Genomic DNA, 22,292 nt, shown 5'->3' with positions numbered 1-22,292 from the left:
GAGAAATTTTAGCTTGTCCTCGCCAATTCGGAGAACGTTGTTGCGTCAGAACACGCTGTTTCGGTCTAGAGAACTATAAAAAGTACCAAAAAAAAGTACAAATTAACTTGCAACAAAAAGTCTAAAAAGATCATATATACAGCTAAAAACCAGAAATTTTTAAAAATAGCATGAAGTTGATCGTCAGTGAGAGCTTGGTTTGAGTTTAACCCAACATTTGGTTTGAATGGCATGCTTCGAAGTCCTTCATCTAGGTATTTGGGCATCTCGCATTCGTTTAGTTTCATCTTCTCCAACCTTCCAACAACATCGTAACTGCCATCCGAAAAGGGCCGGTCTTCTCCAAAGATAAGAGGAGTAGGTGGTGGCGATGGTTCTTGAGATGGACTATCTGGGCTTCCAAGGTTCGAGCCCAACGATGACTAGAGTGTTGATTGTGGCTAATCAGCCGAACCTCATGTCTGAAACACCAACAAAATTAATACACAAAACAATACTCGCCATGCACAATGAAAAAAAAATAGAATCTTGAAGTGTGTTTGACAAAAATAAAACTTGTACTTGAATCCGACGGCACTGAGCTCGTCTCCAGAGAGCGGTCGCCGGAGGCAAAGCCTGAGACCCAAATTTCTGCTCCTAAAAATCAAACTTGCCCATCATATCAAAATTACACAATCTTTATCATTATTCAAGTAACAAAAAACACAAAAATGAAAGAAAATAGAAGAAGACTAAGAAGAAAGCGGCCGTGGAAGAGGTAAAAGTTGATGGAGATTCTATGAAGAAGAATAAACGAAGAGAGAGAGAGAGAGAGAGAGAGAGAGAGAGAGAGAGAGAGAGAGAGAGAGAGAGAGAGAGAGGTCTGTGAGAAATGGGTGGGAGCTCAAGAAGAAGTAAAAAATCATAAATGTAAAAAGAATAAAACATCTGTTGTGAAAACATGTGCATAATTAGAGAGATTTGCTTTACAATTAATAGTATGATGTTAATATATTTGCTAATGATTTCATTGGGTTAGTGGTTGTAGCTTGTGTAGGGCCTAGTGGGGTGGGTGGGTTGGTGGATGAGAGTCGGAGTGGGTGAGATGATGATAATATATATTATATAATATTTTATCTAAAATAGTAACGTAGTGGGTGAGATGATAATAATAATAATATCTATTAGATTTCTAACAAGACAGAGACATCCCATACATCTCGCAAGTCCAATGAAAGAAATATTGACATTTAAATTTCAATCCGATTGCATTTTATCAGACAAAGTGATAAGTTTTAACTGTAACAAGACATTAAAATCAAGTCGGTGAATCAAAACGACACCAAGGACAACAAACTGGACAATAAAATTAAGGGACAAAACTGAAAATAAAACAGGAAAAGCTAAATCAGTTGGTGGGAATGGAGAAAGACCAAAATAACTGTCGGCAGAATAAAAGTACAGAGTAAATCACTGTAATTGTCAAATAAAACTAAGGGCAAAATTGAAAATAAAAATGTTAGACGAAAATACTGTAGATAAGCGATTCACACTTTATATATTAGTATAGATATAGACTAGGAAATGTAACATCCTTCGAACGTTTGCCTAGTGGGGCATAAATTTGGTTGTTAATCAAAGAAAATGATGAAAATAAAAAATTGTATAACCTGACATTATGTTGATAAAATAAATATTAATAAAAAAATCTAAGAATTTTTGTTGGACTAAAAAATCATCAGTGTTAAATATTGTGGAGGTATGCAATAGAAGTTTAAAGTATTTTGGTTAGTCAACCTGCTATATCGTTTTGTAGAGTATAACAAGTATTTGGTATATAAATTTTTATAGATATCCATCAACGTTTTTTTTTTTTTAACACGTAAAAGAAATTTTAAAAAACTCAACACTGGAAATATATATGTGATGCAGTGGGTCACAGTTCAAACAGATCAATATTAGTCAATTAATTTGTGGCTATATTTACTCAATTCAAACAGATCAATATTTAGTTTGATAATCATTTAGAGGCTCGCATAGCCAGTCAATATCATTCCTAACACCTATACTGGTCTCAGAAACGAATAAGAGAGCTACTTTCGAAGTGTAACAAAAGCAATTTTAAAATTTGAGAACAATTAAATGGAAGCTACCTTTTACATATGGCTTTCAATGACAAACCAGTTCATTCAAACCCAGTTGCACTAAAAAAATTCAACAAGAGCATGCTAAGATAGTAAAAACAAACTTTTTTATTGATGAGATTAAAAAAAAGGTTTAGTTTGTTCGACGCATGTTCACACCATGAACATACAACTCTAAATTACCATGTATAAAGAACACTCAGATCTATCTGAAAATTATTTCCCATTATTCAAACTATAGCGCCCAACAACACTAATTCAAAATTTTATGCTTTATTATAACTGTATCTGTATGTATTGACCAACAGAGATCTCAAACCAAAGCCACGACCTCCAGTGCCAGCTCGAGTGTATGCAGTCACTTCTGGAGAGACAGACACTGATGCCCTAAGAACATATAGAGCAAATGCCATTCCTGGTATATTTTTAAGACCACTATATTGTTAAGCTTAGTTAAGATTGATTGGATATGCATGATTAACTGCATATTTATATGAATCAATATTTATGTTCATAATAAGGATATGAAACTAACTGGTACCATCTTTCTTTCCAGGAATGGTAATCTTCTCTGAGGTGAAGGCAAACGATTCTGGAGTTTTGAATTCAGCACATATCATCATTGCTAGACAATCAATGCATCCATGTTGTGCTTTGGAAACTAAGGGGAGAAAATACTTACAGCCATTACTTGCATAGAGATAAGAGTAACCAAAAACTATCGGATTGAAAAAAATTGTTCTGTAGATGTGAAAAATAGAAATCTAATATACATCAATAGCAAAACAACAAGGAAAAATACACGCAAAAAATAAATGCAGACGAAATACAAAAAAAAAAAAAACAAAAATACACACAAACAAGATACCACCCAAACATAGTTCCTTAATACACACAAGATGGTGAAATAAACCCACCCAAACAACAGATGCAGCTGAGAAAGCCAAAAAAAAAAAAACTCCCTTTCAAAAAAAAAAAAACTCCTTCAAAAATAAAGTTTCAAAAATAACCCTACGCCCATCTGGTCTTATCTAGTCTCTCCCACCACCAAGTGCTTCCTCCTCCCCAAGCCCGAGGCCTGTAGTCCCTTTCTCTTCTCTCGCACGGATGATCTCTCTCTTTACATCTCTTTCCTCTTATTTGTCCCTCAGATCTGCCATCGACTGCAGCTCGCAGTCATGCATGTGCAAACCGGACTTGCTTTTATTGGACTTGCGAGATGTATGAGATGTCTCTGTCTTGTTAGAAATCTCATAGATATTATTATTATTATCATCTCACCCACTACGTTACTATTTTAGATAAAATATTATATAATATATATTATTATCATCTCACCCACTCCGGCGACTCTCACCCACTAACCCACCTACCCCACTTGACCCTACACAACCTACAACATGGTTTGAAACCCCATCTCTCTCTCTCTCTCTCTCTCTCTCTCTCTCTCTCCCTCTCTCTCCAAAACCACGTCCAATGAAAGCATATGCAAATCATCTAATTACATACTGTAACAACATTCATACAATACAATTCATCCTTATAATATTGAGAGAAACAACAAAAACATACTTACAATTGCTAAGATTCACGATTAACTTCATCTAGGATATTTTTTTTAAAAGGTTAGAATACGGAGAATAGATAGTAGAAGATACAGAATGAAAGAAATATTGACATTTAAATTTCAATCCGATTGCATTTTATCAGACAAAGTGATAAGCTTTAACTGTAAAAAGACATTAAAATCAAGTCGGCGAATCAAAATGACACCAAGGACAACAAACTAGACAATAAAATTAAGGGGCAAAACTGAAAATAAAATAGGAAAAGCTAAATCAGTTGGTGGGAATGGAGAAAGACCAAAATAACTGTCGGCAGGATAAAAGTAAAATGCAAATCACTATAATTGTCAAATAAAACTAAGGGCAAAATTGAAAATAAAAATATTAGACGAAAATACTGTAGATAAGTTATTCGCACTTTATATATTAGTATAGATATGCTCCCATTTCTAGTTCTCTACTGTCCCATGAATCTATTCCCACATGGGCCTTGCCTTCATGGGCTCGGAATCAACGCCTTTCTTGCTGCCCATCTGGTCGCAATGTATGCGGGCCGACTTAACTAATTAGAAAAATGGTATGTGCAATTTTAATATAAATTTTGCATATTTCTTTTAAAAAAATAGATGAATTTAAAATCTATGTGAAAATTTATGTTTTAATAGTGGAATTTATTTTTTTTAAACAAAAATTCTATATATAGTCATTTTTACGTATTTCTTATTTACTCCACTAATATAAAATAACTGTTTTGGTTAATCACATCAGTGGAATACATAAATATATATAAAATTGATTGTATCTAGCATTATTTAATTGGCTATGATTGTATGAGAAAATTGACCTTGGGATGCTTTGAGTGCAAGGTAATATCACTTCATTTATCCTATCTTGGAATAGGCAAAGACAAATAAAAATAATTTTTATCTACAATTAATAGGCATGTTTGTATGAAGCAACAGAAATAGGCAATTAATTAAGAAGCATTTTTTTCCCTCCATAAAAAAATCTGTTAATTAAAAAAAATAATTCCCCCCATGACAATTTCACAGTAAATGATAGGTCTGTGCAGAAATACTCATAAACCAATTAACCTGATTAGATCCACTTGATAAAGTTGAGTTAAAATTGTAAGCAGGTCATCTAATTTTGCGGGCGGAATCGTAGCAAAACAACCAACCCATATCTCCCTTTGTCTTCAACCCTAGTTCTCTCTCTCTCTCTCTCTCTCTCTCTCTCTCTCTCTCTCCCCCTAGTTGCAGCTCCAAGATCTGTTTCTACGTGGGTCTCTAAGACGGAAGTATGTTCATTTTCTCTCTTTAGCTGTAGTTCCAAGATCATCACCGTGTGAACTCTGTTTCAACTTAGCTCTATAATAGTCTAAGTTTGCAGATTAAATCTCACTTCTGCTTTCAAAAATCACTCATTCAAGTTAGCCTGCTAGTCTAACACTCCAAATAAGCTTCAACGGTTCTGAAATGTCAAGCTTTTGTTTTTTTTTTTCCCTTATTTTTTCTATTCTTTAAAAAAATATTGAACTTATTTTTTGGGTGATTTAGATTAAGAGGAAAAAAATGACCTTTTAATGAGAAGCTTGTAAACATGTTTTGAAATTTACTACAATCAGCTTTTTTATTTACAATTTTATTCCTTTGAATCCTAATACATTGTCTTCGGCTTTGAACCAAAACCCTCAAGAATGAAGTTGGTGTTGGGCATCTCTTGTCAGTTGATTTGGTCACAATAAAAAGTGATGATGATTTCTTCTGAACTACAGCATCTTTAATATAATTGGGCGTTTGCTCCAGGCATTTCAAATTTTCACCGCTCTTGTACTTATGTATGTAATGCAATTAATATTCTTTAATGTAGCCGTTTCCCTTTGTGCCTCCCTGTACCTTTGCAAGAGTCTTGGATGGGCCTCATTGAACACGCTGCATTCTCTTGAATTAGTGGTGAGCATGGCGTAATCTCCGGACATGTTCATGAATTTGTTTCAAAGACTGGAATATTTTCCATTGATCAAAGGATTAGAGCACGTTGCATTCTTGTTTATTGTTTATGTTATGGATGAGAATCATGAGATGTCATGTAGTGGATGGGTGAGCAGCTTCATATGAAACAAAAAATAAAAATAAAAACACCTGCTAATTTTACCCGACCCAAACCATTTGGGTCAGGCTATTTCTGCTGAGCTTAGGTTGCAGGCCACGTCGGGTCGGGCCAACAAATTGATTGGGCGGGCCAGGCCTACTAAATGATGCCTTGTAAGTTGATGTATTTATTTATTTATTTTAATGTTTTGTGTAATTTGATGACGTTGATTTTATGCAATTTGATATTTTGTTTGGATGTATTTTGATTTTATAGGTTACCGTTTTTTAAAATTATAAAAAAAAAAATAGATAGGATTCGATGGATTTAAATAAAAATTTGAAAAATAAATAAAATACTATTAATAATAAAATCTTATTTAGAGAATTATGACTAATATTTCAATGTATTGTTGATTTTGAATAAATTAGCCGAAATATAAAAAGTAGTATGTTTAACTAACAAATGGCTCAACCAATGCTAAGACTTATTTGTTTTCACATATGAGATGAAATAAATTGAGATTAAAATTAAAAGTTTAATAAAATATTGTTAGAATAAATATTTTTAATATTTGTTTTGTTAGATTTAAAAAAGTTGAATTGTTTATTTTTATTTTGAGATTTGAAAATGTTGAATTGTATATTTTAGTTTGTATAGAAATTTATGAAAGTTGTAATGATTAGATAAATTTAAAATGATTTGTTTTCCTTAAATCAATGTCAGTGCTATAAATTGACTGTCGAGGAGTTGATTGAGAGATTGCTTAGATACTGAGATGAAATAACACAGTTTTATATGAAAGTTGAATAAAATATTGTTAAAATATATTATTATTGTTTTAAGATATAAAAAATTTTAATTTTTTTATTATATTTTATATAAAAATTTAAAAAAATCAAAATGATGAAACGAGAATAGATAATTTTTCAATCCAAATGATCCCTAAGAGGCTATCTTGCATGAACTTTGGCTGAAGACCATCGATCTAAATATTTACAATATAAAAGAAAAAAAAGAAATATAATATTGAAACGTGTAATTTTTATATAGTCTTTTGTCATAAAAAGTAAATAAATCTTAGATATATAAAAAATTATTTGTTTAATCATAACTTTTATATTTTTATAAGGAATATCTGAAAATTATGCATTCTAAATGTGTATATAATATTATCCAAAAAAATAAAGAAAGAAATTATAAACTTTATATAATAATTGATAATTTTATAAGAAAAGGAGATATATATATTTTTTATATAAATAGAAAAAGAAAAAAGAATAGGTAAAGTAAGGCGGGACAAAACACCATGCGTGGACCCCAACAATCGTGCACTGTGTAGGACGACATTTTATTTACTAAAATCCCAACAAAACCAGTTCTGTGCGCTGTAAAACCCCAAAACACACTGCCACTTCTGCTCCCTTAAATACAAAGCAAAGCAAAACTCAAGAACCCTCAAAAGCCTCGACTCGCGGCACCAGCCTCCATCATAAGAAAAAGAAGCTAGCCAGGCCCTTTAAGAAAATTCACAGAGAGAGAGAGAGAGAGAGAGAGAGGGACAGAGAAACAGAGCAATGGCGCAGTCGTTGGAGCTCTTGCTGATACAATTCTTGATGCCGGACAACGACGCGAGGCGGCAGGCGGAGGAGCAGATAAAGCGCTTGGCCAAGGACCCGCAGGTGGTGCCCGCTTTGGTGCAGCATCTCCGCACGGCCAAGACCCCCAACGTCCGCCAGTTAGCCGCCGTGCTGCTCCGCAAGAAGATCACCGGCCACTGGGCCAAGCTCCCCCCGCAGCTCAAGCAGCTTGTCAAACAGTCCCTCATTGAGAGTATTACCATGGAACACAGGTCCAAATTAACTATACCGATAAATAAAAATGCACTTTTTTTTTCCCCCGGTTTAAAGTTATGACTCAGTTATTTTTATTTATGTGTTGCTTTTAATTGACGGATTATCAATTTTGTGCTGAATTTGGATATGGGTATTATTGATTTCAAATTTGATTTTTGGTATATTATGAAGCTTAATCGGTTTTGTTGCCTTATCGAACTGCGGCTGAATAAGATGCATTGACCTGATGTTGATGATTCTAAAGAATTGAACTTTGAATTTTTGCTATAATTGTGGTAAGAAATTTGTTTGATTAGAAAATTTAGGGATGGGAGAAACATTAAACTTGGAATTCTTTTTCCCTTTTTAACTGCGCAAGATACTAGATTGGTTTGGTCGAGGCTGTGTTTGTTGTGATTGAGGTATTGATCTCATGGTTGTTGATGGCTCCTACTCAGCTGGAGCTTATTTCTTTTGCCTCTGTATTGATGCACTGAAATTGAGCATTTGAAATTTCCAATATTTATCGGTAATCCATAAACCTGCTTTTATGTATACTGGTTCAGTTGCTGCTATAGTGAGATTTTACCATGATGACCCTTGCATATAATATGTTCAGTTTTTATCATCTAGCCTTCTTGCATGTCTGATATTTTGCTAAATGAATTTTTGAGGCTTTGAAACTTCATGTTTGAGTGCCGTTAAGAGTTAGGAAATGTAAGTTAAAGTAATGTATCCTAGGGTGGAACTTTTTATAGCTTCTGGAGACAAAGCAACTACTCCATAGTTCAGGCCGCCCGCTATCCTTTTTCATTGAACATTCTCACATGAGGCCTATTCTCTAAAACCAGTCCCGCCTATTCTTTTACTTAGTGGTTTGTTAAATTTGAGTTTCTCTTTCTCTGCCAGCTAGTCAAGTGCCCCTGATGTCAAATTAATTGTATTTCTAATCACTTTGCTCTGGGATTTTGATAATGATCTTATTGATTGTACTACTGCAGCCCACCAGTGAGGCGAGCAAGTGCAAATGTGGTGAGTGTCATTGCAAAGCATGCCATTCCAGCAGGCGAGTGGCCTGATTTGCTGCCCTTTTTGTTCCAATGTAGCCAGAGTGCACAAGAAGACCATAGAGAAGTAAGCTCACAATTCTTCGAAGCCATGTGTTTGTCCTCTACATGTTGTTATAATGTCTTGTGCTGCCCCTCATTGATATCTTGTTGTCCTATTAGACCTCTTTCAACATGCATCCACATTATCAGTTTCTTGATTCTGTAAGTATGATGGATTATGTTAATCTTGATGGGTTTTTCTTGTATACACATAAAATTCATGGTATATATTCCACACTATGTTTACTGACGTTATAAGCTCACAGCCTTGGTAGGCAGTTTCAAGTATAACTATGACCCTAGAGAAGATTGCTCTGTCCAATTGGCCTAAATGTCCATGACTTTCTTCTTTCAGTTGTAAACTCTAGTTAGGTATTTCTCAAGTATACTCCCTGTGCACTTGGGATTTGCATGTTATTATGAGTAAAACTACTTGATTACCGATTAAAAAAAAAAAAAAGATTGTTCTGTCCAATTGGCACTATGTAGCTACTTATATAAGAGTATGAATATGCATCAGTGATAATTGTATCACTTGTAATTTGCTTACTTCTTTAGGAACATAATTTTTACGGAATCCGAGATGTTCCACATTTTGCCTTCGCATTATTACACTAAAACCTACCTATATCACATTTTAGGGGATGAACTACGGTCAAATCTATTTTTCTTTGTTCTTATATTACCATGAATATGTTTGCTCATCAATTTCTGATGATTCTTATTATCTATCCTGTATCTTCATTAGCTGAGACAAAACTATTATCCTTATCTTTTCAGCGTATGAGTTTTTCATATGGATGCTTGCTCATACTGGTGCTTATTTACAATGTTAAATTGGCTAACTCATACGATTTTTCTTCTTTGTGGTACAAGGTGGCCCTGATCCTTTTCAGCTCCTTAACTGAAACCATTGGGAGTAGTTTTCGACCGCATTTCACGGATTTGCAAGCTCTTCTATTGAAGTGCCTGCAGGATGAGACTAGTAATCGTGTTCGAGTTGCTTCTCTCAAGTAATTTAAAATTCCTTTTCGTATTCCTTTTTTACAATTTTTTGTTCCTTTTGTAGTGAACGAGCAATATCATATGGTTGCTTACTAGATTTTTTTCCATGTACTACCAGAGCAGTGGGGTCTTTTCTAGAGTTCACTAACGATGGAGATGAAGTGGTGAGTTTGTAATCTGTTGTCGGATTGTATTTTTGCGGTGGTCCTCAATTGGTAACCTATTTTTATTAATATAGAAAAGTAAAAATTGTACTTTGGAAGGAATCTCACTGTCCTGAAATATTTGAACGTATATTTGTGTTTATCTTGTATTGTAAATGATGTTGAGAAACAACTGTAGTTAATTTTTTTTTTTTTTTTTTTTGATAGGTAATAGAGAGCTTTATTAAGATAAAGATGGGCATAGCCCAGGTACACTGGAGGTATACATGAGCATACACCTATTTAGGAACTAGAGACAGAAGCAAGAAAATCATGGAAGCTTAGGCCATTAAAGTCTAAAGCCATGGCCCACAGAAATAAAGTCTTCCATAAGAAACTCCGAAACTCTTCCGAGGAACGTTCATGATCCTCGAAAAGTCTCTCATTTCTTTCATTCCAAATACACCAAAAAATACAAATTGGAGCCATCCTCCACAAAGATGCAATTTGCGGAGTTCCGGAGATTCCTCGCCAGCTTGCTAAAAGCTCCACCACCCGACCTGGCATTACCCATGCTATTCCCATTCTGTTGAAGAAGTAGTTCCATATCTCACTTGCGAACTTACAGTGTAGGAGTATGTGGTCCACTGTCTCTCCATTGTTTCTACACAAACAGCACCAGTCCACAATAATAAGGCCACGTCTTCTAAGATTGTCAGTGGTCAAGATCTTCCCTAGTGCTGCTGTCCATACAAAAAATGCAGCCTTAGTTGGTGCTTTGCTTCTCCAAATATTCTTCCACGGAAACTTAGGCCTTTGTTGCATGGTATTGACTTCATAGAAGGAACGTACCGAGAATTTCCCCTTTCTATTCGGCCTCCAAACCATCACATCTTCAGTTGTGGCAGCAATGGGCAAGCTGTACAGTAAATTCATAAACTCCAGCAAGTCATTTACTTCCCAATCATTTGCATCCCTGGTAAGACTAATATTCCATTCCTGTGTGTCTTGAAAGATCACCCTCAAATCAGCCACCACAGCTGCTTTCTCCCGTGCAATAGCAAAGATTGTGGGATAGGCATCCTTTAGAACCAGATCACCCACCCACCTATCCATCCAAAAACTGATCCTACTACCATCCCCTAAACATAACCGGGTATTGCAAGAAAAGGACTCCCACCCCTTCCTTATATACTTCCAAAGCCCCACACCATAAGTCCCCCTTCCCTCTTTAGAACACCAACCCCCACATTCACTACCATACTTTATGTCAATCACTCCTTTCCATAAAGCTTCCCTCTCACAATTATACCGCCACAGCCATTTACCCAACAATGCCATATTAAAGGCCCTTACATCCCTAATCCCCAACCCACCATCTCTCAACGGAGTACAAATCTTATCCCATCCCACCAAATGATACTTGAACTCTTCTCCTATCCCACCCCATAGGAAATCTCTCTGAAGTTTCTCCAATCTCTGTGCAATGCTAGCAGGGAGTGGGAATAAGGATAAAAAGTATGTAGGAAGGTTAGATAGCGTACTTTTAATCAAGGTTATTCGTCCCCCTTTTGATAAGTATACCTTTTTCCACCCAGCCAGTCTACGTTCGAATTTTTCCAGCACCCCTTCCCAAATAGATTTTGCTTTGAAAGAAGCCCCCAGCGGAAGGCCCAGATATTTCAAAGGCAAGGAAGAGACCACACAACCCAAGATGTTAGCTAGCCCCCTGATATTATTTACTTCTCCCACTGCAACCATCTCCGTTTTAGCAAGATTGATCTTCAACCCGGACACGGCTTCAAAGCATAGCAAAATAGCCTTCAGGGATTCTATATGACCTGCCGTTGCCTCACAAAATAATAAGGTATCATCTGCAAACAAGAGATGAGAAATAATGATGGAACCATGATTGCCCCCCACATTAAAACCTGAGAAAAATCCACCCCCTACCGCCGCTGACACCATTCTGCTTAGTGCCTCCATAATCAGAACAAATAAGAGAGGGGATAATGGATCTCCTTGCCGTAACCCCCGCGAGCTATTAAAGAATCCCACTGGATCCCCGTTAACCAAGACCGAGAAACGCGCCGTTGATACACAGTGTCTTATCCACTGCCTCCATCTTGCCCCAAACCCACTTCTAACCAACATATACACCAAAAAATCCCAATTCACGTGGTCGTACGCCTTCTCCATATCAAGTTTACACAAAATACCTGGGATTCCGGACTTGATTCTGCTGTCCAAACACTCATTTGCTATAAGAACCGAGTCTAAAATTTGCCTCCCCTTCACAAAGGCATTTTGAGATTTAGAAATGATCTTTTCCATTACCGTACTCAACCTATTGGCAAGAACCTTTGCAAGTATCTTGTACACGCTGCCCACAAGACTTATTGGTCTGAAGTCCGAAACCTCCATAGCCCCCGCCTTCTTAGGGACTAAGGCAATAAAAGTAGCGTTTAAGCTTTTTTCAAATTTTCCATGCGTAAAGAATTCCTGAAAAACCAGCATTACCTCTTCTCTCACCACCTCCCAACAAGATTGGAAAAAAGCCAAAGTAAAACCATCAGGCCCCGGTGCTTTATCCTTATTCATTTTCTTAATAACTTGGTGTACTTCTTCCTCTTCAAACGGTCTCTCCAACCAATCTCTGCTAGTTTGGTCTATGGTCTCAAAAGCTAATCCATCTAGGGTCGGCCGCCAATCGTGCGGTTCCGCTAGCAAATGTTGAAAATGACTAACCACATGTTCCTTTATCACCTCTTGATCTGAAAAATTTTCACCATTAATGTTCATGGACTCAACGGCATTGAATCTCCTATGCGCATTAGCCATCCTGTGAAAAAATTGTGTACACTTATCCCCCTCTCTTAGCCACAAAGCCCTTGACTTTTGCCTCCACGATATTTCCTCCATTAGAATCAATCTTTCTAATTCAGCACTGACTTGGACTTTACGGTTATTCTCCTCCCCTACTCCCTCCAAGGTTTGTAACTCTAAAAACAAATTCTTTTTCTGAGCAGTTACATCACCAAAAACCTGTTCATTCCATATCTTCAAGTCCTTTTTCAATGCTTTCAGCTTATCCGCCAACACCTTACTCGGATTACCTTCGAAGGAGTATGAACTCCACCATTGCCTAATCACGTCCACAAACCCCTCCACTTTTAGCCACATATTTTCAAACTTGAAAGGCCTTCTCCCCCTTTGTATACCACCACCATCTAGCATTATGGGAAAATGATCCGAACATAGTCTCGGGAATCTTTTCTGACTTAAGCCGGGATAATGTGATTCCCACGACGGGGAAATAATAAATCTGTCCAACCTTGACCACACATGGTTGTTGGACCAAGTAAATTCCCCACCCATTAACGGTATATCCATAAGTCCCATCTCGGAGATGAAGTCTGAAAAATCCACCATGGCTTGATTTTGACGACCCCCTCCTGCTCTCTCGCTAGAGAATCTTGTCACATTAAAATCCCCTCCGATACACCATGGAGCTTCCCACCATGAGCATAACCCAGCTAACTCCTCCCAAAGTAGCCGCCTCTCACTATCTATATTAGGACCATAAACCCCAGCAAAGGCCCACAAAAAACCATCATTTGTATTTTTAAAGAGACATCCCACCGAGTGTTCTCCCACGAACTCATCTATGCTCTCCACCACCCTCTTGTCCCACATAACCAGGATCCCCCCGGAAGCCCCGTTTGACGGTAAGTAAATCCAGCCTACATACATACAGCTGGACAAGCTTCTAATAATATTTCTATCAATATGCTTCAACTTAGTTTCCTGAAGACAAATAATATCCCCCTTCCATTGCCTTAATAAAGATCTTACCCGGAGACGTTTATTAATCTCGTTAAGACCCCTAACATTCCAGCTAATTATTTTGGGCTTCATTTAACAACTGATCCGACCCTCCCTTTGTTTCTACCACGGCTTGCGCTCCCCTCCTTACCATCATAGTTAATGGACCAGGTCAATCTCCTCAACTCTCTCTCTCTTTTAGTCCCAGCCCCATTCTGGCCTGCCTCGATGGCTATAATCAAGGCTTTAAACTGTTCTTCATAACCCGCGCAAGAGATTCCCAGACAGTTCTGAAGGTCCTCTATTTTTTTCAAAATCCAATCTGAAGATCTAGTAGGGGTTACCACACTGATAGGGGTTGGGTCTGCCTCAACATCTTCCTCCCCCTCTAAGACACTGTCACACGGCTCAAACAAAACCAAATTTCCCTCTCCCTCTATTAACTCTTGATCTGCCGTGACCTCTTTAGTCACCATAGCTAAGGAATTCATTTCAACTACCTCCGGTACCTCTCCCATCTTACACACATCCTTCCAAGAACTGAAATTAGCCTGCATTAATTCGGGTGACAATGAAAAAACCACTCCTTCCCCTTGTTGTTCCCGTACTCTCGGAGACAGCTTATCACCCTCAAAGATTTCCCCCTCTTCTATGCACAAGCTTTCACCTGAAGGTTTACAGGCCTCCATCGATCCCTTCTGTACCTGCTCAGCCTCAGAAAACAGAAGCAACTGTGGTACATTAGGCTCCCTGACTTTACCGAGAGAAGGCTCCCTCGCCGTCTCCTCCACCGGCGGCAGCCTCAGCGTCGCACCACCGCCAGACGACTCGCCACCCTCCATCGGCCCCTTCTGTCCAAGACCCAGTCCAAGACTCGGGCCCCCTGGATGAGTATCGGGTCCCTTCAGAGAACCCAGAGCCGAAACATTTCGGCCTCCCGTGGGTACCCATATCTTCCGTGGGCCGTTGGCCAGCCCCTTACCCTTCTGAAGCCCATCTAACACTCCCTCATCCCCCCTTAAACCCAAGTCTTCAATATTCTTCTCACAGCCCACCTTCATGGGCCTTACCTCTACCTGGCCCAGACCCACATTTTCCCCCCCTTCAACGCTGCGTTTCAGAACAGCCAAGGACTCCTTCAAATAACCCACTTGCTTCTCCATATCAGCCAAAGCACGAACCACGTATTCCATATTCACCCCCGACATCCCCCTGCCATCCCCTACACGAGTGTGACTTTTCACCAGAGAGGAAATCTCACCTGCTCCCTCTGCATATTTTGGCGCTCGAGACACTGCTTCACTGTACGACAGGGGATGGTTTCCCTGCCATGATGAAGGAAGACGCCACAGGCAGCTACCCCTGTTTTGCACTCTCGGAACAGAGTATGAAGCTGTGAGTTCCTGCAGCAACTCATCAAGATACCTCCATCCCACCCCCTTTCCTCCTTCTGGTATCATTAACACGCCACGACGTTTCCCATGGCCAAACTCTGATAAGGAGAAGAAACTCCCATATGAATTACGCTGTCTCTGCATTACCAGAACTTGAGGCCCACTTCTGCGTGACTTAATGAACTCTGATGACCCCCGGTGTGCTATCCCCTCCTTAACCATTGCAGCCAACCACCCCAAGGATCCATGGTCGAGAGAAATGTGATGTACAGCTCTACAACTGCTCTCTGTACATCTCCACCACCTCTCGCTAACCTTCTCAAACTCAAAACGTTTCTGGTCAATAACAATGTTCCTAATCCACCCCATCTCAACACACTAACTCTAAAATATAACACTCACAAAGACTCCAAGACTAATCTAAGCATCACTAAAAACAATCACCATCGAAATGAATCTGTATTTTCTCAGGTGTACGGAGAGAAAAAGTTTGGAGAGAGAAATCTGTATTTTCTAAGCATCACTTTTTTTTTTTTTTTATAAGTAATATTAAAATTTATTGATGTAAAGAAGGCGTAAGCCAGGTACAGGAGTATAAGAAACAACTATAGTTATTTTGATGACTTCGTGCGTGCATCTTTTTTATGCAGTTCGTGAAATTTCTAAGATTAGATTTTCCTATTGCAATTATGCTCAACTATTCACTGTACTTCTTGACGGACTACTAAAAAACAAAAAGCATTGTCCTAGAAGTGACTCATGATATTTATTGATGCTAAGAGATGAATTGCATTTTACAAATGTGATTCCTTGTACTAAATATTAAACATTAATTCCCTTGGGCTCTAACATTAAATTTGAGCTCTTTCTGGCCTTACTCATATTGATTCCATTTTTTTGTTGCGTGATTATATCATACTGATGCAGGTAAAGTTTCGTGAATTCATTCCCAGCATTTTGCATGTTTCCAGGCAGTGTCTTGCCTCTGGTGAGGAAGATGTAGCTGTAATTGCCTTTGAAATCTTTGATGAGTTGATTGAATCTCCCGCACCTCTTCTTGGGGAATCTGTTAAATCCATTGTACAGTTCTCCCTTGAAGTGTGCTCAAGTCAAAATCTGGAATCCAACACACGTCATCAGGTACTAAGGAGCTGCAAATATATTTTCCTGTCTTCCATACTCTAATCAGCCTAGGCGGTTGGTATAAAGCTTTGTTGGATTTTGATTTGATCCATTTAATTGCCTTTACTTCCTTCTGGGTGTTCTAGATAATTTGCTTACTTCTTATGCTTTGTTCAATTTATCAGGCTATTCAGATAATTTCATGGCTAGCAAAGTACAAGTCCAATTCCCTTAAAAAGTATAAGTTGGTTATCCCTATCCTGCAAGTTATGTGCCCTTTGCTTGCAGAATCAACTGATGGAGATGAAGATGATGATCTTGCACCAGATAGAGCCGCTGCTGAAGTTATTGACACTATGGCTTTAAACCTCCCCAAGCACGTGTTTCCCCCTGTTTTTGAATTTGTGTCTCTGAGTAGTCAGAATGCAAACCCAAAGTATCGGGAAGCTTCTGTTACTGCTTTAGGTGTCATTTCAGAGGGTTGTTTGGAGTTGATGAAAAATAAGTTGGAACCTGTTCTTCATATTGTCTTGGGGGCTTTGAGGGATCCTGAACAAATGGTTAGAGGGGCTGCATCATTTGCATTGGGTCAATTCGCTGAGCATTTGCAACCTGAAATTGTATCACATTATGAAAGTGTTCTTCCCAGCATCTCAAATGCCCTTGATGATGCATCTGATGAAGTAAAGGTAAATATGGACAGAATGTTGAGTTCTGCCATTTATTGTTATAATTATTTTCTGAGCTCAACTCAGACTTATTCTACAGGAGAAGTCATACTATGCTTTGGCTGCATTTTGTGAGGACATGGGGGAAGAAATCCTTCCTTTTCTAGATCCATTGATGGCGAGACTATTGGCAGCCCTCCACAGCAGCCCTCGGAATTTGCAGGAGACGTGCATGGTACAAAGATGTATCTTGTGTGCTTTAAAGACTTGCATCATTGGTTTGAATTTGGTGATCATTATCTGCAAAGTTCATTTTCCTCTGTTTGACCATAACTTTAGGATTCCTGTTAATTTCCTTGCAGTCTGCAATTGGTTCAGTTGCAGCTGCTGCAGAGCAAGCCTTCCTTCCATATGCTGAAAGGGTTCTAGAGTTGATGAAAAATTTTATGGTACTTGCTAATGATGAGGATCTCCGTTCACGAGCAAGGGCTACTGAACTAGTTGGAATCGTTGCAATGTCTGTGGGGAGAATCAGGATGGAATCAATATTACCTCCTTTCATAGAGGCTGCAATTACGGTACTTGCTTTGTCACTTCTCTTTTACCAGATTATTATTGGTCCTTTTAAGTAATTGATTAATAATTCCATTCTCAGGGTTTTGGACTGGAGTTCAGTGAGCTTCGGGAGTACACACATGGATTCTTCAGCAATATAGCAGAAATTTTGGGCGAAGGATTTGCACAGGTGTGCATGTATTTGTATATTGTGACTTTTGTGGAATTTTCTTACTGCCTATATTTATGAGTAGATATTTGTCTTGGTAAACAGTATCTTCCTCATGTTGTACCTCTGGCATTTGCTTCATGCAATCTGGATGATGGCTCTGCGGTGGACATCGTTGAGTCTGATGATGAAATTTTTAATGGATTTGGAGGAGTTTCATCTGATGATGAAGCTCGTGATGAACCAAGGGTACGAAATATTAGTATAAGAACTGGAGTTTTGGATGAAAAGGCTGCTGCAACTCAAGCTCTTGGATTATTTGCTCAACACACAAAGAGTTCTTATGCACCGTATCCTTTAACTATATTTCTTTTAGTTTTTCCTTTCTAGTTTTTCATCTCACCTTTGCAAGAGTAAAGCACTAATTGAAGGAGATAAAAAATTTTGGTTTCTTAATCTTTTTAAGCTATTTGGAGGAGTCATTGAAAATTTTGGTAAGACACTCAGGTTATTTTCATGAAGATGTTCGGCTTCAGGCAACAATAGCTCTAAAACGTTAGTATCTATCTGCTATCTGATTTTTCAAAGTTGTTTTGCACCATGCATCTAACCTATTTTGTCTCCTTTTTTACTTGGTGCATCTAAACCTTAAAATAAACTCTCTGAACTCGGTTAATGGTCTCGCAATTGATGAAAAAAATGTCGTCTTGTCATTGTCAAGAAACCTTATCTCCAACTCATTTGTTTTCGCAGCTTCCAGCATTAACTCTTTTGTTCTTTTCCATTCTTTCTTTAGCATACCCACTCCTTCCAAAAATAGGAAAAAAAGAATTGATATTTATATCAGAAACCAAGAAAAAATATATAGGCTTGGTCAAGCTCCATGAACCTGTACAAGACAAGTGAACGTTTATTCAGATGTGCTAACAGGTTTATATGGAGTGGTGATTCTATAGATGTATAATCTTGTAAGTTGGCATGTGCAGTTATTATCCGGGTCATTGTTTTCTTTAACTTGTCTCAATATTACATTCAACTATTTGGAATTTTATTTTTATGATTAATAGTGGAAGCACTGTTAAAATTTGCAAGCAAGATAATATTCACTTTATACCATGTTTGAAATTCACGAATGAATCTATAGAATTCTCATAGTTAATTGATTTTAATTTAATTGCAGATATCTTACTAGCAGCGCTGACAATCTTCCAGAGTCAAAATGTTAGTCTGCATCAGAACCCTCTCTCTCTCTCTCTCTCTCTCTCTCTCTCTCTCTCTCTCTCTCTCTCAAGTACTATTTTCTTGAAAACCCTTCGGACTTCGGGTCCAATCAAAAGCTTTAGAATAGTATTAGCGTAAGTAGTTCCTTTTGTGGTTCTCGTACTTGGCAATTTGAGACTGGCTTTTATTTTTACTTTGGATTTCGTGCATCTTTTTATCTGCCAATATTGGTTCCATTTTTTATCTTAGTCAATAAAGAACTACCTCACTTGTCAATGTTTCTAGAAGTGACGCCTTTAGCTTTAGTTTGAAAGCTAGCTTAGTATCGGTACTCTTATGTCGTGAAAGCACCAGAGATGGCTGGATATACTAAAAAGTACTAACATTTTCACAATCCTCCTTGTTTTGTAGGAAGGAGCAGCAAAGACAAAAGTAATTTTAGGTCAGAACTTTTGAGTTAGGAATGGCAAATATCTTAGCTCTGAAATTGCCTGGCCTAGCTCTTATGATTCCTTTTAATTACAGACACTGTGATGAATATCTATATCAAGACTCTGGCTGAAGATGATGACAAAGAAGTTGTTGCTCAAGCTTGTCTGAGTGTAGCTGACATCATCAAGGAATATGGTTACATGGCTGTGGAGCCATGTGAGTAAAAGTTTAGTTGCCTCCATTTTGCCTATTATTAAAGGAGATCTTCCAGATTTAAGCCAAACATCTTATTTTGAACTTGCTGGTTTATGTGATCTGATTTCAGACATGCCTCGGCTTGTTGATGCTACTTTGTTATTGCTCCGAGAGGAATCAGCTTGTCAGCAAACAGAACCTGACAGTGATATTGATGATGATGATACCCAGCATGATGAAGAGCTTATGGATGCAGTTTCCGATCTTCTTCCTGCATTTGCCAAGTCCATGGGTTCTCATTTCGCACCCATATTTGCGAAGCTATACGATCCTTTAATGAAATTCGCGGTGGGTTAGCAATGATCTTGTGATGTATGTAGTTGCAATTCTATGCTATCATTTCTTTTGTTGTTGTATGTCACTGTTGTAGTTGTAAACTAAAGCAGAGAGCTTCACGCCCTCCACAAGATCGAACCATGGTGGTTGCTTGCCTTGCAGAAGTAGCTCAGGATATGGGTTCTCCAATTGCAGGCTATGTTGATGTAATGCTATTGCTCTTAAATATATCATCTTATTTTTGGATAACTAATGGTGTCTTCAAGAATATGTGACTTATTTGTGAAACTCACTCCATACGAATCAGAGAGTAATGCCCTTGGTACTGAAAGAGTTAACTTCATCCGAGGCCACTAATAGAAGGAATGCTGCCTTTTGTGTTGGAGAGCTGTGCAAAAATGGGGGCGAGTCCGCTTTGAAGTATCCTTCTCTATAGTAATCTGTTTCATGTTATCCTCTTTTCCTCCTCCCCCTTTTTCTTTATCCTCTCGCCCTCTTTGATAGTTGTAAATTTTTGTTTTCCTTCCTGTTTGATTTGATGTTGTTGGGTTTTAATCGGGAATGTGAAACATATATGCTAAGTATTCTATTGTGGGCTTGAACTCGTCTTCTTTGGAACTTGCATTTGCCTTGCTGTAGCCTTTTCCTTTCATCAATGCCAGATACTATGGTGACACATTGCGTGGACTTTACCCCCTATTTGGGGAATCTGAGCCAGACAATGCCGTCAGGGATAATGCAGCTGGTGCAGTGGCAAGGATGATAATGGTGCACCCTGAGTCTGTCCCACTAAATCAGGTTATCTTTTGGTGTCTTCTTATGCTTTTTTTTTTTAGAGAATCAGCATCATTACTCGTTATAGCTAATTCTTCTTTTTGGCTCTGTCTATCCTTATGGTTACTCTTGGCAGGTCCTTCCTGTTTTCTTGAAAGTTCTTCCTCTGAAAGAAGATCATGAGGAGTCCATCACAGTCTATAGTTGTGTATCTACTCTTGTTTTATCATCAAATCCTCAGGTATTTTGTTTCATTTCCTAACTGCAATGTGAAATTGGCCGATTAGTTGTCTAAATTCTTGCTTTTTCCAAGAAGTGATGTCTTTGCCGTTTTATTTTTCCCTTTTAATGCGAGCAGATCCTCTCTCTAGTTCCGGAGTTGGTTAATCTTTTTGCTCAAGTAGTGGTTTCCCCTGAAGAAACTGCTGAAGCTAAGGCCGAAGTAGGCAGAGCTTTCTCTCACTTGATTTCACTGTATGGTCAGCAAATGCAACCCCTTTTGAGCAACCTCTCTCCTGCGCATGCTAATGCACTAGCTGCATTTGCCCCAAGAAGCTGAAATGTAGTTATTGAGTTACCATTCTTTCCCATAAGTTGTGGGCCCTGAAAGAAGATTATCATCCCTATACCAGGTATGCATCTGACTTTGGGGGAAAATTATAATGAGTAAGCATTAAATAAGGAAAATAGATGTCCACAAAATTCCTGTTAGGTTGGCATTTTTTTCCTTACCAATGCTTACCTCTGGATTCTGTCTGTGTTCGTAAAGTTTTAGTGCTGGCATTGTGCACTTGATTTGATATGTTAAACATTGAAAGCCTCCATGACCACGTCCACCAAATTATGGCATTATTGGTTGTTGGTGACTCTCAAATGATTCTTTTGTCTCAATACTGGAAAAACTCTTAGATCTTTGTTTCAGTGAATAGGAGGTTTGAAAACAAGACCCATCACTGAGTTTCTGTCGGCAAGCTCCACATAAGAGTCCATGAAATCATGCCTTGCTCTACTTTCTTCTGTTGATCTTTTTTTATTGGCACCGGGTGTATGGAACAGCGTCCCGACTAATATTGTGTTGAATTTCATTACCGCACTAAAAAATAACTAACATATTCTTGCTCAATCCTGCAGGTTGTTGGTCCTGCTGCTTCCAGTGACCACCTTCATTTTTCCTGTGTGGAGACACTGCTTTTTTGTTCAAATTCACACCTTGCAAAAATATATATATTTTTTCAATACCTATGTTTTATTTGGTTTTGGCTCCCCGTACGTGGCATGCTCTCTAATTTATTTGTTTGTTGAGCTTGAAGCAATGAACGTTGTGCTTTGAGAATTTCTACACGTTACAAGATGGTCCCATTTTACGAGAAGATTGTGTATATTTTCCCGTTTGCTGTTGCATTTTTTTTTTTACATTAATTTATAAATGGAGATGGTTTTTCATTTGTCATTAATGAGTTTGTTATTATTAGTTCAATGAATCTTGAATTATTTTAACTCTTTTTTATTTTAACGAATTTTTAATTCCAATTCTCAAACCAAATGTAAACTACAAGAACCACGTGGTAGAGATAATGGCATTTATTTTATTTTATTTTATCAATTTTGGTATGTCTTCAATGTTTTGGACCTCAACACGTGTTCCAGCGAAGTGAGTACTGCTTGTAGGTGTTTGTAAATTATAGAGAGAAATTTCGATGATGTTTCCAACGAAACATAGATCATTT

At 37.9% G+C, this 22,292-nt stretch overlaps 1 protein-coding gene across 2 annotated transcripts; it reads left to right on the top strand.

The window, feature by feature from the left end:
• Nucleotides 1–824: 824 nt before the first annotated feature.
• Nucleotides 825–22,015, top strand: LOC122313147 (importin-4). 2 transcript variants are annotated; one of them, XM_043127901.1, is made up of 22 exons: nucleotides 825–860; nucleotides 7,318–7,634; nucleotides 8,619–8,751; nucleotides 9,603–9,739; nucleotides 9,850–9,895; nucleotides 16,021–16,233; nucleotides 16,401–16,904; nucleotides 16,984–17,118; nucleotides 17,246–17,461; nucleotides 17,539–17,628; nucleotides 17,713–17,957; nucleotides 18,074–18,162; nucleotides 18,788–18,828; nucleotides 19,240–19,270; nucleotides 19,354–19,476; nucleotides 19,586–19,803; nucleotides 19,902–19,997; nucleotides 20,099–20,211; nucleotides 20,454–20,589; nucleotides 20,702–20,806; nucleotides 20,924–21,197; nucleotides 21,697–22,015. In XM_043127901.1, the coding sequence occupies exons 2-21, from the start codon at nucleotides 7,360–7,362 to the stop codon at nucleotides 21,122–21,124; spliced, it is 3,147 nt and encodes a 1,048-aa protein (XP_042983835.1). In that variant the 5' UTR covers nucleotides 825–860; nucleotides 7,318–7,359; the 3' UTR covers nucleotides 21,125–21,197; nucleotides 21,697–22,015. The 2 variants fall into 2 exon arrangements, with proteins under 2 accessions (XP_042983835.1, XP_042983834.1); XM_043127900.1 differs by lacking the exon at nucleotides 825–860 and having other exon boundaries at nucleotides 7,174–7,634.
• The last annotated feature ends 277 nt before the right edge of the window (nucleotides 22,016–22,292 follow it).

This window comes from Carya illinoinensis, chromosome 6 (assembly GCF_018687715.1).
Source record: "Carya illinoinensis cultivar Pawnee chromosome 6, C.illinoinensisPawnee_v1, whole genome shotgun sequence".
In the NCBI taxonomy this organism is placed as follows: Eukaryota; Viridiplantae; Streptophyta; class Magnoliopsida; order Fagales; family Juglandaceae; genus Carya; species Carya illinoinensis.
This window is presented reverse-complemented; position numbering and strand designations above follow the sequence as displayed.

Excerpts from the sequence above, each read along its gene's own strand:
- LOC122313147 (XM_043127901.1), top strand. The coding sequence starts at position 7,360 with ATGGCGCAGTCGTTGGAGCTCTTGCTGATACAATTCTTGATGCCGGAC. Across the intron at positions 18,163-18,787 it reads GGCAACAATAGCTCTAAAAC|ATATCTTACTAGCAGCGCTG; the intron begins GTTAGTATCTAT and ends ATTTAATTGCAG. Across the intron at positions 19,271-19,353 it reads AAAGACAAAAGTAATTTTAG|ACACTGTGATGAATATCTAT; the intron begins GTCAGAACTTTT and ends TTTTAATTACAG.